Below are 13462 nucleotides of genomic sequence, written 5' to 3' on the forward strand. Positions count from 1 at the left end.
AGTGTCCAATAAGGGAATATATAGTGTGTACAGTGTAGTCTTGGCTTAGGGAGTAGATTCCTGGAATTCATCACTTCCGGATAACCCCAGGGCTTATTCCAACATGTGCCCTCCTCAATGCCCACCATCCCTTTTTTCCACCCCCTTATCTCCCCACCCCCATCAACCCTCAGCTTGTTCTCTGTCTTTTAAGAGCGTCATATGGTTTGCCTCCCTCTAGGTATTTGTAACTATTTATTCTTTCCCTTCCCCTATGATCTTGTGTGAAGTTTTCAAATTCCACTTATGAGTGAAAACATACGATATCTTTCTCTTGACTGACTTATTTCACTTGGCATCATACCTTCCAGTTGCTTCCACAGTGTTGCAAATGGCAAGATTCCATTCTTTTTCATGGCCAAGTCGTATTATTCCATTGTAGATAGACCACCACCTCTTCTTTAGCCATTCATCAGTTGATGGACATTTGGGCTCTTTCCATAATTTGGCGATCGTTGATAGAACTGCTATCAACTCTGGGGTACATGTGCCCTTACAAATCAGCACTCCTGTATCCTTTGGATAAATGCCTAATAGTGCTGTTCCTGGGTTGTAGGGTAATTCTATTTTTAATTTTTTTGAGGAACCTCCACACTGCTTTCCAGAGTGGCTGCACCCGTTTGCATTGCCACCAACAGTGCAAGAGGGTTCCCATTTCGCCACATCCTCGCCAACATCTGTTATTTCCAGAAGTGTGAATTTCACCACCACACTCTGACTGATTGAGGTGTTATCCCAGTGGGGTTTGATTTGTATTTCCTGGATGATGCATGATGTTGAGCATCTTTGCATGTGTCCATTGGCCATCTGGATGTCTTCTTTGGAAAAGTTGTCTATTCACGTCCTCTGCCCCTTTCTTCGCTTACTTGGTTTTGGGGTGTTGAGTTTGGCAAGTTCTTTATAGACTTTTTTATCCTAACCCTTTATGTGATATGCCATTTGCAAATACATATCTTCTCCCATTCCGTTGGTTGCCTTTAAAGTTGTTGATTGTTGCCTTTAGTGTGTCCAGCTTTGTATCTTTTTTTTTAATTTTTTTAATGTTTATTTTATTATTTTTGAGACAGAGAGAGACAGAGCATGAACGGGGGAGAGGCAGAGAGAGAGGGAGACACAGAATTGGAAGCAGGCTCCAGGCTCTGAGCCATCAGCCCAGAGCCCAACGTGGGGCTCGAACTCACGGACCGCGAGATCGTGACCTGAGCCGAAGTCGGACGCTTAACCAACTGAGCCACCCAGGCACCCCCCAGCTTTGTATCTTGATGAGGTCCCAAAACTCACTTTTGCTTTTATTTTCCCTTGCCTTTGGAGACATGTCAAGTAAGTAATTGCTGCAGCCGAGGTCAGAGAGGTGGTTGCCTGTTTTCTCCTCTAGGATTTTGATGGTTTCCTGTCTCACGGTTACCTTTTTCATGAATTGGAGTTTATGTTTGTGTAAGGTGTAAGAAAGTGGTCCAGGTTCACTCTTGTGCATGTTGCTGTCCAGTTCTCCCAGCACCATTAGCTAAAGAGACTGTCTTTTTTGTATTGGCTACTCTTTCCTGCTTTGTTGGAGCTTAGTTGGCCACACATCTGTGGGCCCATTTCTGGGTTCTCTATTCTATTCCATTGGCCTCTGTGCTTGTTTGGAGCTAATACCATGCATTTGAGGGGTCCAGCTTTGTAGTACAGTCTAAAGTCCGGGATTGTGATGACTCCCCCACTCTGGTTTTCTTTTTCAACCTTACTTTGGTTGTTCTGGTCTGGGTCTTTTGTGGTTCTCTCCAAAGTTTAGGATTGTTTGTTCTAGTTCTGTGAAGAATGCTGCTGTTATTTTGTTTGGGATTGCATTGAATGTGCAGATTGCTTTGGGTCGTATTGACATTTTAACAATGTTTGTTCTTGCAGTCTATGAGCATGGGATATTTTCCGGGTTCTTTGTGTGTTCTTCAGTTTCTTTCATAAGTTGTCTATAGTTTTCAGCATACAGATCTTTTACCTCTTTGGTTATGTTTAATGCTAGGTGTTTAATGTTTTGGTGCAGTGGTAAATGGAATCGATTCTTTGATATCTCTTTCTAATGCTTCATGATTGGTGTATAGACATGCAACCGATTTGGGTGCATTGATTTTTATCCTGCAGCTTTGCTGAATGCATGTATCCATTCTAGCAGTTTTTTGGTGGAGGCTTTCAGGATGTCAACATAGAGTATCATGTCATCTGCAAACTATGAAAATTTGTCCTCTTCTTTGCCAACTTGGATGCCTTTTATTTCATTTTGTTGTGTGATGTCTGAGTCTAGGACTTCCAACATTATGTTAAGCAACAGTGGTGAGAGTAGAAATCCCTTCATGTTCCTGATCTCAGGGGAAAAGCTCTCAGTGTTTCTCCATGGAGGAGGCTATTAGCTGTGGGCCATTCATATGTGGCTTTTAGGGTTTGAAGGTCTATTCCTTCTATCCGATTTTCTTGAGGGTTGTATTAAGAAAGGGTGCTGTATTTTGTCAAATGCTTTTTCTGCATCTATTGACAGGATCATATGGTTCTTATCCTTTCTTCTCTACATGGGACGTGCCATGTTGATTGATTTGTGAATATTGAACCAGCCCTGCTGCCCAGGAAAGAATTGCACTTGATCCTGGCAAATCATTCTCTTAATATACTGTTGCATTACATTTGCTAGTATCTTGTTGAGAAGGTTTGCATCCATTTTCATCAGGGACATTGGCCTGTCATTCTGCTTTTTAGTGGGGTCTCTGTTTTGGAAATCAACGTAATGCTGGTTTCATAGAAGGAGTCCAGAAGCTTTCCTTCTGTTTCTATTTTTTTGGAACAGCTTGAGAAGAAGAACAATTAACTCTGCTTTAAAGGTCTGGTAGAATTCCCCTGGGATGCCATCCTGCCCAGGACTCTTATTTGTTGGGAGATTTTTAATAACTAATTGAATGTCTTCACGGGTTATGGGTCTGATCACGTTTTCTATTTCTTCCCGTTTGGCTTTTGGTAGTGTGTGGGTGTCTAGGAATTTGTCCATGTCTTCCAGTTTGTCCAGGTTGTTGGCATATACTTTTTCATAGTATCCTTGGATCCTTGTTGTATTTCTGTGGTGTTGGTTGTGATCTCTCGTCTTTCATTTGTGATTTTATCTGTTTGGGCCTGTCTTTCTTCTTTTTGAGAAGTGTGGCTAGGGGGTTATCAATTTTGTTTATTTAAAAAAACACATCTCTTAGATTGATTGATGTTTGCAACCTTGTTTTTGGATTCTATAGGATTTCTTTCTGCTCTACTCTTTTTTGTTTCCCTACTTCTGCTGACGTTAGGCTGTCTTTGTGCTGTGTTTCTAGTTCGTTTAGGAGTGAAGTTAGTTTCTGTATTTGGGACCATCGTTGCTTCTGGAGATAGGCCTGAATTGCAATATATTTTCCTATAATGACTACCTTTGCTGCATCCTAAAGGGTTTGGATTGCGTTTTTTCATTTTCATTTGCTTCCATGTGGTTTTCAATTTCTTCCTTAATCGCCTGGTGGACCGATTCTTTCTTGAGTATGAAGTTCTGTAACGTCCATGCATTTGGAGGCTTTCGGGTTTTTGTTCTTGTGGTTGATTCCAAGTGTCTGAGCGCTGTGATCTGAAAATATGCATGGTATGATCTCAATCCTTTTATATTTGTGGAGGGCTGTTTGTGACCCAGGATGTGATCTATATTAGAGAATGTTCTATGTGCACTTAAGAAGAATGTGCTTCTACTGCTGTTGGATGAAAGGATCTCAAGATATCGGTGTTGATACTCATGTATATAAATGTATATATTAAGGCCAATATATATCTATGTATATCTGAATACATCTGGTCCAATGACACATTGGATCTGTGTTTCCTTACTGATTTTCTGCCTTGACGATCCGCCTTTTGCCATGAGTGGAGTCTTAAAGTCGTCTACAATCATGGTATTTGTATGTATACATTTAATCATGTTTGTGAGTAATCGATTCATATGTGTGGGCGTTTCACTTTGGGGGCATAAACATTTGCAATTGTTAGCTCCTCTTGATGGATAGACCCCTTAATTATGACCCAATGCCCTTCTGAATCTGTTACTACAGCCTCTGGTTTAAAATCTAGTCTGTCTGGTGGAAGTGTGGCGACTCCAGGTTTCTTTTGACTTCTAGTAGCATGATAGGTGGTTCCCCATACCTTCACTTTGAACCTGGAGGTGTCCTGGGGTCTAAAATCAGTGTCTTGCTGACAACATATAGATGGATCTTGTTGTTTGGTTTTGTTTTGTGTTTTACCCATTCTGATTCCCTGTGTCATTTGATTGGCGCATTGAGTCCATTCATATTCAGAGTGATTAGTTAAACATATGAATTTAGTGTCCTTGTGTTATCTGAAGGTTTCATGCTTTTGGTGAGGCCTCTGGTCCTTTGCAGTGTCTGCTGCTTTCCACTCACAGAGTCGCCCCTTAGGACCTCCTGTAGGGCTGGTTTAGTGGTCATGAACTCCATTAGGTTTTGTTTGTCAGGGAAAGCCTTTCTCTCTCTTTCTATTCTAAATGTCAGCCTTGCCTGGGAAGGGATTCTTTGCCGCAGATGTTCCCATTCAGCACATTGACCATTTCCTACCCCTCCCTTCTGCCCTGCCAAGTTTCTTTGGATAGGTCTGCTGCTACCCTTATGTGTCTTCCCTTGTCAAGTAAGACCCGTTTGTCCCTAGCTGCTTTCAGAATCCTCTCCTTATCTTTATAGTTTTCCAGTTTCGGTATGGCATGTCGTGGTGTTGACTTGGGTTTGCTGATTTGGAAGGGAATCTCTGTGCCGCCAGGACTTGGATGCCCGTTTCCTTCCCCAGATGAGGGAAGCTCTCAGCTATAAGTTGTTCAAAAAAACCTTCTGCCCCTTTCTCTCACTCTTCTTCTTCTGGGACTCCTAGGATGTGGCTAATATTTCATCTCACCGAATCACATAGGTCTCTATACATGCCTCGTGATCTAGTCATTTCCTTCCTTTCTTTTCTCTGCTTCATCTTTGTCCACAATTGTATGTTCTGTTTCACCGATTCTGTCTGCTGCTTCTCCCGTCCTTGTTATATCTATAGATATATCTGTGTATAGATATATAGGTATATATTAAGATATAGAGATAAATGTAGATATATAATTAGCTTTGACCCACGTCAACTCGAGACTACTAGGCTGTTTCCAAAGGGAGAAGGGGAAAGAGGAGAGTAGAAAGAGAAAAAAGGGAAAAGAGAAGAAAGGGAAAGCAAAGGAAAGAAAAGATGGGTGCCTGGGTGGCTCAGTAGGTGAAGCGTCTGACTCTTGAATTTGGCTCACGTCATGTTGTCGCTGTTGGTGGGTTCGAAACCCCCAACAGGTTCTGCAGTGAGAGCATGGATCCTGCTCAGATTCTCTCTCTCTCCCTCTCTCTGCATCTCTTCTGCTTGATCACTCACTCTCTCTCTCAAAATGAAGAAATAAACATTAAAAAAGAAAAGGAAAGACAAAAGAATAATAACTCAAACGAAAACAAACAAACAAACAAACAAACAAACAAATAAGATAGAAAACCGGAGGAGAGTTGTCTCTTGGTGCCTGGGACTGGTGGCTGTGCTGGTCTAGAGCAGGGGCTATCTGGTCCCATCAGTGTCAGTCTCACTCCTATAGAGAAGCAGTTACGAGGCACAGAGTGTCAGGGTTTGGTGTAATGGGCCTGCCTTCACTGAGGCTCACTGTCCATTCCCTGAAGCCCCACGATGTTGGTCATGGGGAGAGACATGGCGACACCCCATCTATCCTGCCCACACGAGGTGTCTCAAAACTCACTGTTTAGGCTATCCTCACGGAATAGCCTGGGGAGCCGGCTTGCCTTGCTGCACAGTCCCCTGTGCCACCTGAGTACTGAGCTGGGATTCAAAACCCTGTAGGATCCCGCTTTGCTCGGACCTGGTAGTGGAGTTGCGCCACTCTGCCCAGTGGACAGAGGGCCTCTGGCTCGTGCCTGCACGGTCTTTTTCCCTTGGGCAGGGCAATACCTCCCCTTTCCACCATACTCAAGGTGTTCTCTCCCAGTGTAGCCCTGAGATTGCTACCAAGCCTAGGGGCGGCTCCCTCCCCACCAGGCATGGGAGGTGGTAGCTTTGGTCGAGAGAAAGTGTGGCCACCTTGAAAATTCTGTTTTTTACCCTCTACGGCTGTTTTCCAAAGTAGAAACTGGCTCTCTGGACCTCTCCTTCGTCTGTGGTCCGGACAGGCTTTCTCATATCCAAATGCACTTGCCACAGCCTCTCTCTCTCTACCTTCCTTTCGTTTCTCCACCAAAGGCCTTCCCCCACTGCATGCCTGTGCTGCCCATTTTATTTCTCCCAATTCTCATACACACCCTTCTGTCCCGCCAAGCTGTCACTCTGCACCTGCGGAGATTTTTCTGTCCCTCTGCAGCCTGTATCCCTGGTATTCCAAGTGTTGTGACCTCAATACTGCTGTGTTTGAGGGACAAGGGAAATTCTGATCCCCTCCCCTGCCATCTTAACTCCCCCCTCCACCTTTTGCTTTGCTTTTCGCAATTGCAAAGTTGGGTGCCTAATCGACTAAGTCACCCAGGCCCCCCAAAGAATACTTGTTTTCCATGGGAAGATGTTCAAAGGCCAATAAAATGGCCCTTGTGTCCAGAAAAGAATGGCAAAGTTAGAATGGGTTTTTGATGTTCTCATTTGGGTCTATAATAAGTTCCCGTAAGCTCTTAGCGATGACATCATAAAGGTATACATTTGACCCTTGAACAAGATGCGTTTGGACTGTGGGAGTCCACATACATACAGATTTTTTTCAATGAATACAGTACCATCCTGTAAACATATTTTCTCTTCCTTATGATTTTCTTTTGCATCTTGGTTTTTTTTTAATTATTCATTTTGGGAGAGAGAGAGAGGACAGAGCACGTGAGTAGGGAAGTGGGGGCAGAGAGAGAATTTTCATCAGGCTCCACACTGTCAGCGTTCAACTCAGGAAGTATAGATCATGACCTGAGCCAAAGTCAAGAGCCTGACCCTGAACCGACAGTGCCACCCAGCACCCCTTCCTTACGAGTTTCTTAGTAACCTTTCCTTCAGTTTATAGTGTAAAAATACAGTATGTAATACATATAACAGGGAAAACATGCATTAACCGACTGTGTATATTGTTGGTGAGCTCAGCATTCCGTTATCCTAACTCTGACCTCCCATGCTCAGTTTACAGAGTCAATGGCCAAACTAGGCCGAAAAGGTAGATTAGACCTAGAGAGCATATACAAGCGATTCTGCTTTAATGTTCTGGTTTTCAATACATATATACTTTTTGCTTTTTAAGTGTGACTGCTTTTAAAGTAGGAAATTCGGTAGGAATTTTTGTTTTTTTGATTTGGTTTTGAGGTTTCAAAAGATATTTGTGGATTTTCGAGTGCATGGCCATCAGAGCCCGTAACCCTTGCTTTGTTCAAGGGCCAACGGTATAGTGATTTGGTACTTTTGAGATCTTCTCAGTGAGATTAGTGTAAATGTTTTGACCTTAATTAATTGGTCCTTGTATACTGAGTACGTACCAAGCAGTTAGCTACTGAGTGTACAAGTGGAGGGTTTAGGTTGTTGTGGTCGGAGCAGAAAAGTAAGTCAACAGCAATCTGTTATAAGTCACTATAAAGGCTTCATCGGTAGGGAATGGACAATGTTAGTTGAGAGAATATTGGGGGCGTTTGTAGTGAGGATGAGGATGAGAGTGGGAGTGGGAATTTTGGTAGTCAGAAAAGATCTGAGAGTGGCAAAAGGTGCCAAGTGAAAGATGAGAAGGACCAGTCGTGTAGACCGTGGCGAGGGACATTCTGGACAGAGAGGACCACGGATCATCATTTTACTCCAACGTCTTAGAGTGACCAAGCTGTAGGAAGGCTCACTCCATCATCATAATCATTATTATTGTTGTTGTGTGTAAAAAAGAAAATGTGCATAGTGAAATGAGTGCTTGGCACATTTTAGGTGACTAAGACATACATGTACTTATACTTGCCGTTTGAATGCTTACTACACATTCTGAAGAGTTCCATACCTATATCTACATTGTTTCTGCTACTAGTTCATCATAATTTTAAGAAAAGTTTTTCTTACTACTTTGCCATTCGATCCAACCCTTCTTTCGTCAAGAAAAAGGTCAAGCCTCTGTTTACCTAAACGAAGCAGCAGCTACGACAGTGTTTTGTTGATACACAACATGATATACTCCAAAGTTTCTGATCATGTGAGGTATGAATTGACACTGAAACAAATGTCTGCCATTTTATTAGAAGCAGTTTTCATTTATAGCAAGTACACTTTTAAAGATTTTGTTTCAAAACTTATTTCAAATGTCCTTTTATTTTGGTCAGGAATGCAAAGGAAGGGGTTTTGTTAGTTCCTTTTTGAAATCTGCATACAAGCCAGGCTTCTGCCTTTGAAAGTATTTATTCTGGCCTTCCATGATCAGTTTAGAGAGTCAATAGCCAAATGAAGATTCAAAGGGACGCTGAATCAAGAGAGCATATATGAGGTTTTGTATTTAAATGTTTTGGTGTTCAATACGGTTTTCTTATTTGTAAGTCTGATAGTTATTAAAATCATAAATTCAGATATTTTCTTGGAAAAGGATTAGGAAGTCTTCACGCAACTCATTACTGATGCTCCTTTTAACAGTGTGTGTCTGAGAAGCCCAACAAAGATGTTCCTCATGTCTCTGGAGCTGTGGATCAGAAAGGGCAACGTGTATTAAATGGACAAGTAGAAGGTAAGAACTGTATTTTATTCAAAGGTCATTTGACAGAATGTTGATTTCAAACAGGAATACTGATATATTCTAATATCTAAAGAAAACGGCCTGTTAAGTGCATAGGAAAGAGAAAGAGATGTGAAAAGGAGATAAGTTGCATATCGTATGTGGTGTCAGCAACAGATTAAATTGAGAGTGCCACCAAAGGACCTAAATGGCTAGTTCCCTTTCAACACACTGGAAGGCCTAAGGAACCTCAGGAAAGAAGAGACGAGCCAAACAGGGAATGATGTGAATGGCGGAGACTACAGGGAGTAAATGAAGGGAAGTAAGCCGGTGTGTATTGTGTTTCTACTGGAAGGTGGTAAAATACACTAGTCCTTTAAAGGGAAGAGCAGACTATTTGAAATGCAGCAACACTATCAGGTGAGCTTCTCGTACCAGAATTTGTCAGAGTAGTATCCCCGAATGTCCCCACTCTTACTGTGATCCTCACTGTTGGCAAGACATTAAGGACTGACCTAGCTGATGATGCAGAGTTATGTCCTAACTACCATGGGTGAACGAACATAAGCATTTGTAGTCAGTGATAAATGTATATACGTTAATGCCATATAAAATGGGGGTACTTCATACGGTAGTATCATTTAGGGCAAAATAAGAGAATTGGAAGGAGGGTCAGATAGGGAGACATCAAGATAACTCATCTGACATTTTGGATGCCGTATTTGTGAGTTTTGATTATTTTGGCGATAACTGCCTTTAATAGGTGAACTATATTTTTAATGTTCTAGGAACATAAGGAAAAGAAACAAAAGAACACTATAATCAGTAGTATGTTTTCATATTCTGTCTGACAGTTCTGATTGTTGTAGAATGATCCCTGTTACTTCTTTGATTCCTATCTGCCAGAAAAATGAACTAAGTCCTAGGTAGTTGGAGAAAATTAACTGACTTTTCATATTTCAGAGAACTTTTATATGGTAGAACATAGGGGCAATCACCAGGATTTGCTCTCTCTCTCTGTTTTTTTTTTTTTTTCAGAGTAAAATAAGATTGTTGCTTGTTTCACACTTTCTGACATCATGATTTCATCTATTCCTTTTAAACCTTTCTTCAAATGGATATGTAGGGATGTAGGAATTTTCAAGGCAAACACCAAGAAAAGAGATTCCAGGAAAGGTATTCTGTGACATAACCTTCTGACTGTAACCACGTGAAAGACATCAACCGAAACAATAAAATTCCATATAATGCAGTTGTGTTAGAGGCATCCCAATGACACCCAGATTTGATTATTCACTAGAAGAGCTCACAGGACTCAGCATATAGTTGTAGTCATGCGTGTGGCTTGGTATGGGGACAGGCTAGAAAGGCCAATGAGCACCGAGCAATGGTGCATGGGGTGAAGACCAGAGGAAACCAAGCGCAGGCTTCCAGCAATCCTTTCTCTATGGAGTTAGCAGGATGTGCTAAATTCCTCCAGCATGAAATTAGGACAGCACAAGTGAAATGTTGTCTGCCAGTACGAGGCTTATGGATACTCAGTGCCCGAGGTTTTCATCAAATGCTAATCACATAGGCATCTTCTCCTTAGCATGTCCCAAAATTCCAGGTTTCCACCAAGGAAATCAAGTGTACAGCCTTAAGGACATTGCTTGTACCAGCACTTAGGCACAGTGAACCACTCTTAACCAGCTAGGGAATGGTGGGAACCCTCCTTAAATCCAAGATCCCAGGGAACAACCAAGGGCCAGTCATTCAAGTAGGATGTTCTGAGGGTAGCCATCTTTGGCCTGCTGGATGAAATCTGTTCTGCATAGGAATTATAGCCCTGACGTCATTTTTGGTGGTGTCTTCAAATTTTGTTTTACTAGCAAGTAACATGATGGTTACCATGGTACTGGTTTCAGTTTCATCATCCATATGAAGTAGGTATTTGTATAAAAATTACTAGGGCAATATGAGGTCATTATAATCTTTTTTTTTATGTGATTAAGCTTTCATTATGATTCTGAGGTATGATCAACATAATGATTTTTGATTTAAAATTAGAATGAAAATCTCGTAATTATATGGAAAACCCAGGTTTGATTCCTATGGTGCTGAACCCCTGTTTATAGGTATAAGATTTTGGATCATATTCATCAATTGTTTTGTTGCCTAAGTATACAAGTAACTGTGGTATTTTTGTGTTTTGTTTATGCATTTTCATATACTTCCAAATGGGAGACAGTACCCCTATTGTGTTACTTTGATCTCTATTTTAATGTTCAAGGTGACTGTATCATGAGTTAGTATATGCTAAGAGTAGCTTCAATGGAAACCATATTTTGTTGTTTTTGTTGTTTCATACATTTAGTAAGCCTGATGTTTTACATCAGTTTTAAGTTCACAGCAAAATATAATAGGAAGTACAGAGAGTCTCCATATACCATACCATGCTCCCGTACACGCCTAGCCTCTCCTGTTGTTAACATCTTGCACGACAGTGGTCCATTTTGAGTAGGAATTTTTTTTTTCAGTTCCTTGGTTGAGTTTTGAGCGAGAGAGCATGCATGCGTGTGAGCAGCCAAGGGGCAGAGGGAGAGGGGGGAAAGAATCCTGTGCTGTCAGCCCAGAGCCTGATGCAGGACTTGATCCCATGAACTGTGAGATCATGACCTGAGCTCAGATCCAGAGTTGGATGCTGAACCAACTGAGCCACCCAGGCACCCTGACAACAGTGGCGCATTTTCTCTGGACACGAACTCTTCATTTGGAGGCCAAGTCTCTAATTTGCATTAGTGTTCAGCCTTGGTGTTATACATTCTATGAGTCTTAACATGTGTAATGATGTGAATCCACCTTTGTGGTACCGTGTGAAAGAGTTCCACTGCCTGAAAAGTCCTCTGTGCTGTGCCCGTTTCTCCCTACATTCACCCCAACCCTTAGCTCCATAGCCTTGCTCTTTCCAGGTGTCATGTAGTTAGAATCATAGAGTGGATGTCTTTGAATGTTTAGAAAGTGAAAATATCCTGGTAATTGAATGTAGGCATTCAAGATATTCTTTGCCCTTTGTTTTGTTTAGTTGCTCATCAGTAGAGGATCTGATGACCTCTGCCTTCCATGACAAAAAGTATGATTTCTCTAGATGTGTGTCACCTAATGGGGAGGGTTGAGAAAAATGACCTCATGAACCACTACAGAGCACTCACATTGGGATCATCCTCCTCTGTGATGTGCGGTGGGTCTAGATAGACTCTCTAGCAATGGAAGGAGACAGCCTCAAGAGGTTAGAACTATATCAAAGTGGAATGCCAAATCTTTCCTTCTTACGTTGCCATTGGAAATAAGACGAGGGAGAGTCTGTTTGCTATGGTTTGGCCATGCTGCAAAGTACAATAGCTATAGAGCACACTTTGTGAGGGGGTGTTTCCTCCTAAAACTGAAGAGTGTCTGCTGAAGAGCTGGGGAAGTTCTGCCGTGTTACAGCAAAATAAAGATACTCTCTTTCAACTCCTCTAATAGTGGAAGTCCAGAAAAATCATGCTAGTTTCAGTCTGACATTGTCAGCTCATGATAATCATTCTCCTAACGATACCAGTTTCCTCCAGTGTCACAGTGTCGGTCAGTGATGGCCATTGTAAACATCAGTTCCCCTGTAGGTGTCAAATTCTGATAAAACCCATTCTTGCTCTTGGTCAATATAGAGGAGAAAGTAAGATTTCTTAGTGCTTTAAGCCTACGAATGGTATAATTACCATTCAGTGTAGTGTGGTTTCCAGGTGAGGTCCCAAAGCAATACTTTTTAACAAATCATAAGCCGTACACTTGTAATTTTCCTCTATTTTTCGATTGTTGATTTAACCTGTATTTTGCTTTCTTCTTTAGGAGCAGATAAGAATGCTGAGGAAGATTCTATAGCCAGGTAGGATTTTTGTGGATTTGTAAAAATGACATTTGCTGGGGCACCCGGGTGGCTCAGTCGGTTAAGGGTGTGACTCTTGATTTCAACTCAGGTTTGTGAGTTCAAGCCCCATGTCGGGTTTTGCGCTCACAGCCTCCTTGGGATATCTTTCCCGATTTCTGTGGGCACTCACTCTTAAAGTATAAAGGAATGAAATGAAATGAAACGGATAATGAAAGGAAAGGGAAGGGAATGAATGAACTGAAAACATGTGTCTCCTAAGGGAACGCAGAGAACAAAAGCAGTTGTTGCGTGTTCTACACTGGACCAGACACTATATCCTATGGGTAACATCTGTTCAGTTATATAGTCATTGTATAGCTTTGCCAAGTAGCTGTGCTGTTGTAGCCTACATTTTATTACTTTGGCAACTGTGGTTCAGGGAGGTTGATGACTCGACCATGATTCCATAGTTAACGGGTAGCTGAGGGGCTTTGCCCATCAGCCCGTGAAGCTTCCACATCCATTCCCTGGTTCCTCAGCAGCACTGAGATGAAGATACAGATCCTAGGGCAGATCAACTCAGAATGTCAAAGGTAATGATGTCGGAACACTAATTTAGGGTTTGCTTAAGAACCCAGGTTAGTCCAAGCATTTGGCCTCATATATTTGACCACTGGTGCCAACCAAAGTCATTAGTGCAGTGGTAACTAGTCCCTTGTTTTTACCATCCGAGATTTTAGGGTGGATGTCAGCTATGGCCATGGTGTCAAGGCTTTTCCATA

At 41.9% G+C, this 13462-nt stretch overlaps 1 protein-coding gene across 1 annotated transcript in view; it reads left to right on the top strand.

The window, feature by feature from the left end:
* LOC122237886 (ankyrin repeat domain-containing protein 26) overlaps window positions 1–13462 on the top strand; it is a 299470-nt gene that overhangs the window by 16785 nt on the left and 269223 nt on the right. The window contains exons 6-7 of the mRNA XM_042983310.1: window positions 8716–8806; window positions 12662–12698. Coding sequence (XP_042839244.1) covers window positions 8716–8806; window positions 12662–12698 — 128 coding nt within the window. The remainder of the gene's footprint in view (window positions 1–8715; window positions 8807–12661; window positions 12699–13462) is intronic.

The sequence above is a fragment of the Panthera tigris genome, chromosome B1, assembly GCF_018350195.1.
Source record: "Panthera tigris isolate Pti1 chromosome B1, P.tigris_Pti1_mat1.1, whole genome shotgun sequence".
NCBI lineage: Eukaryota > Metazoa > Chordata > Mammalia > Carnivora > Felidae > Panthera > Panthera tigris.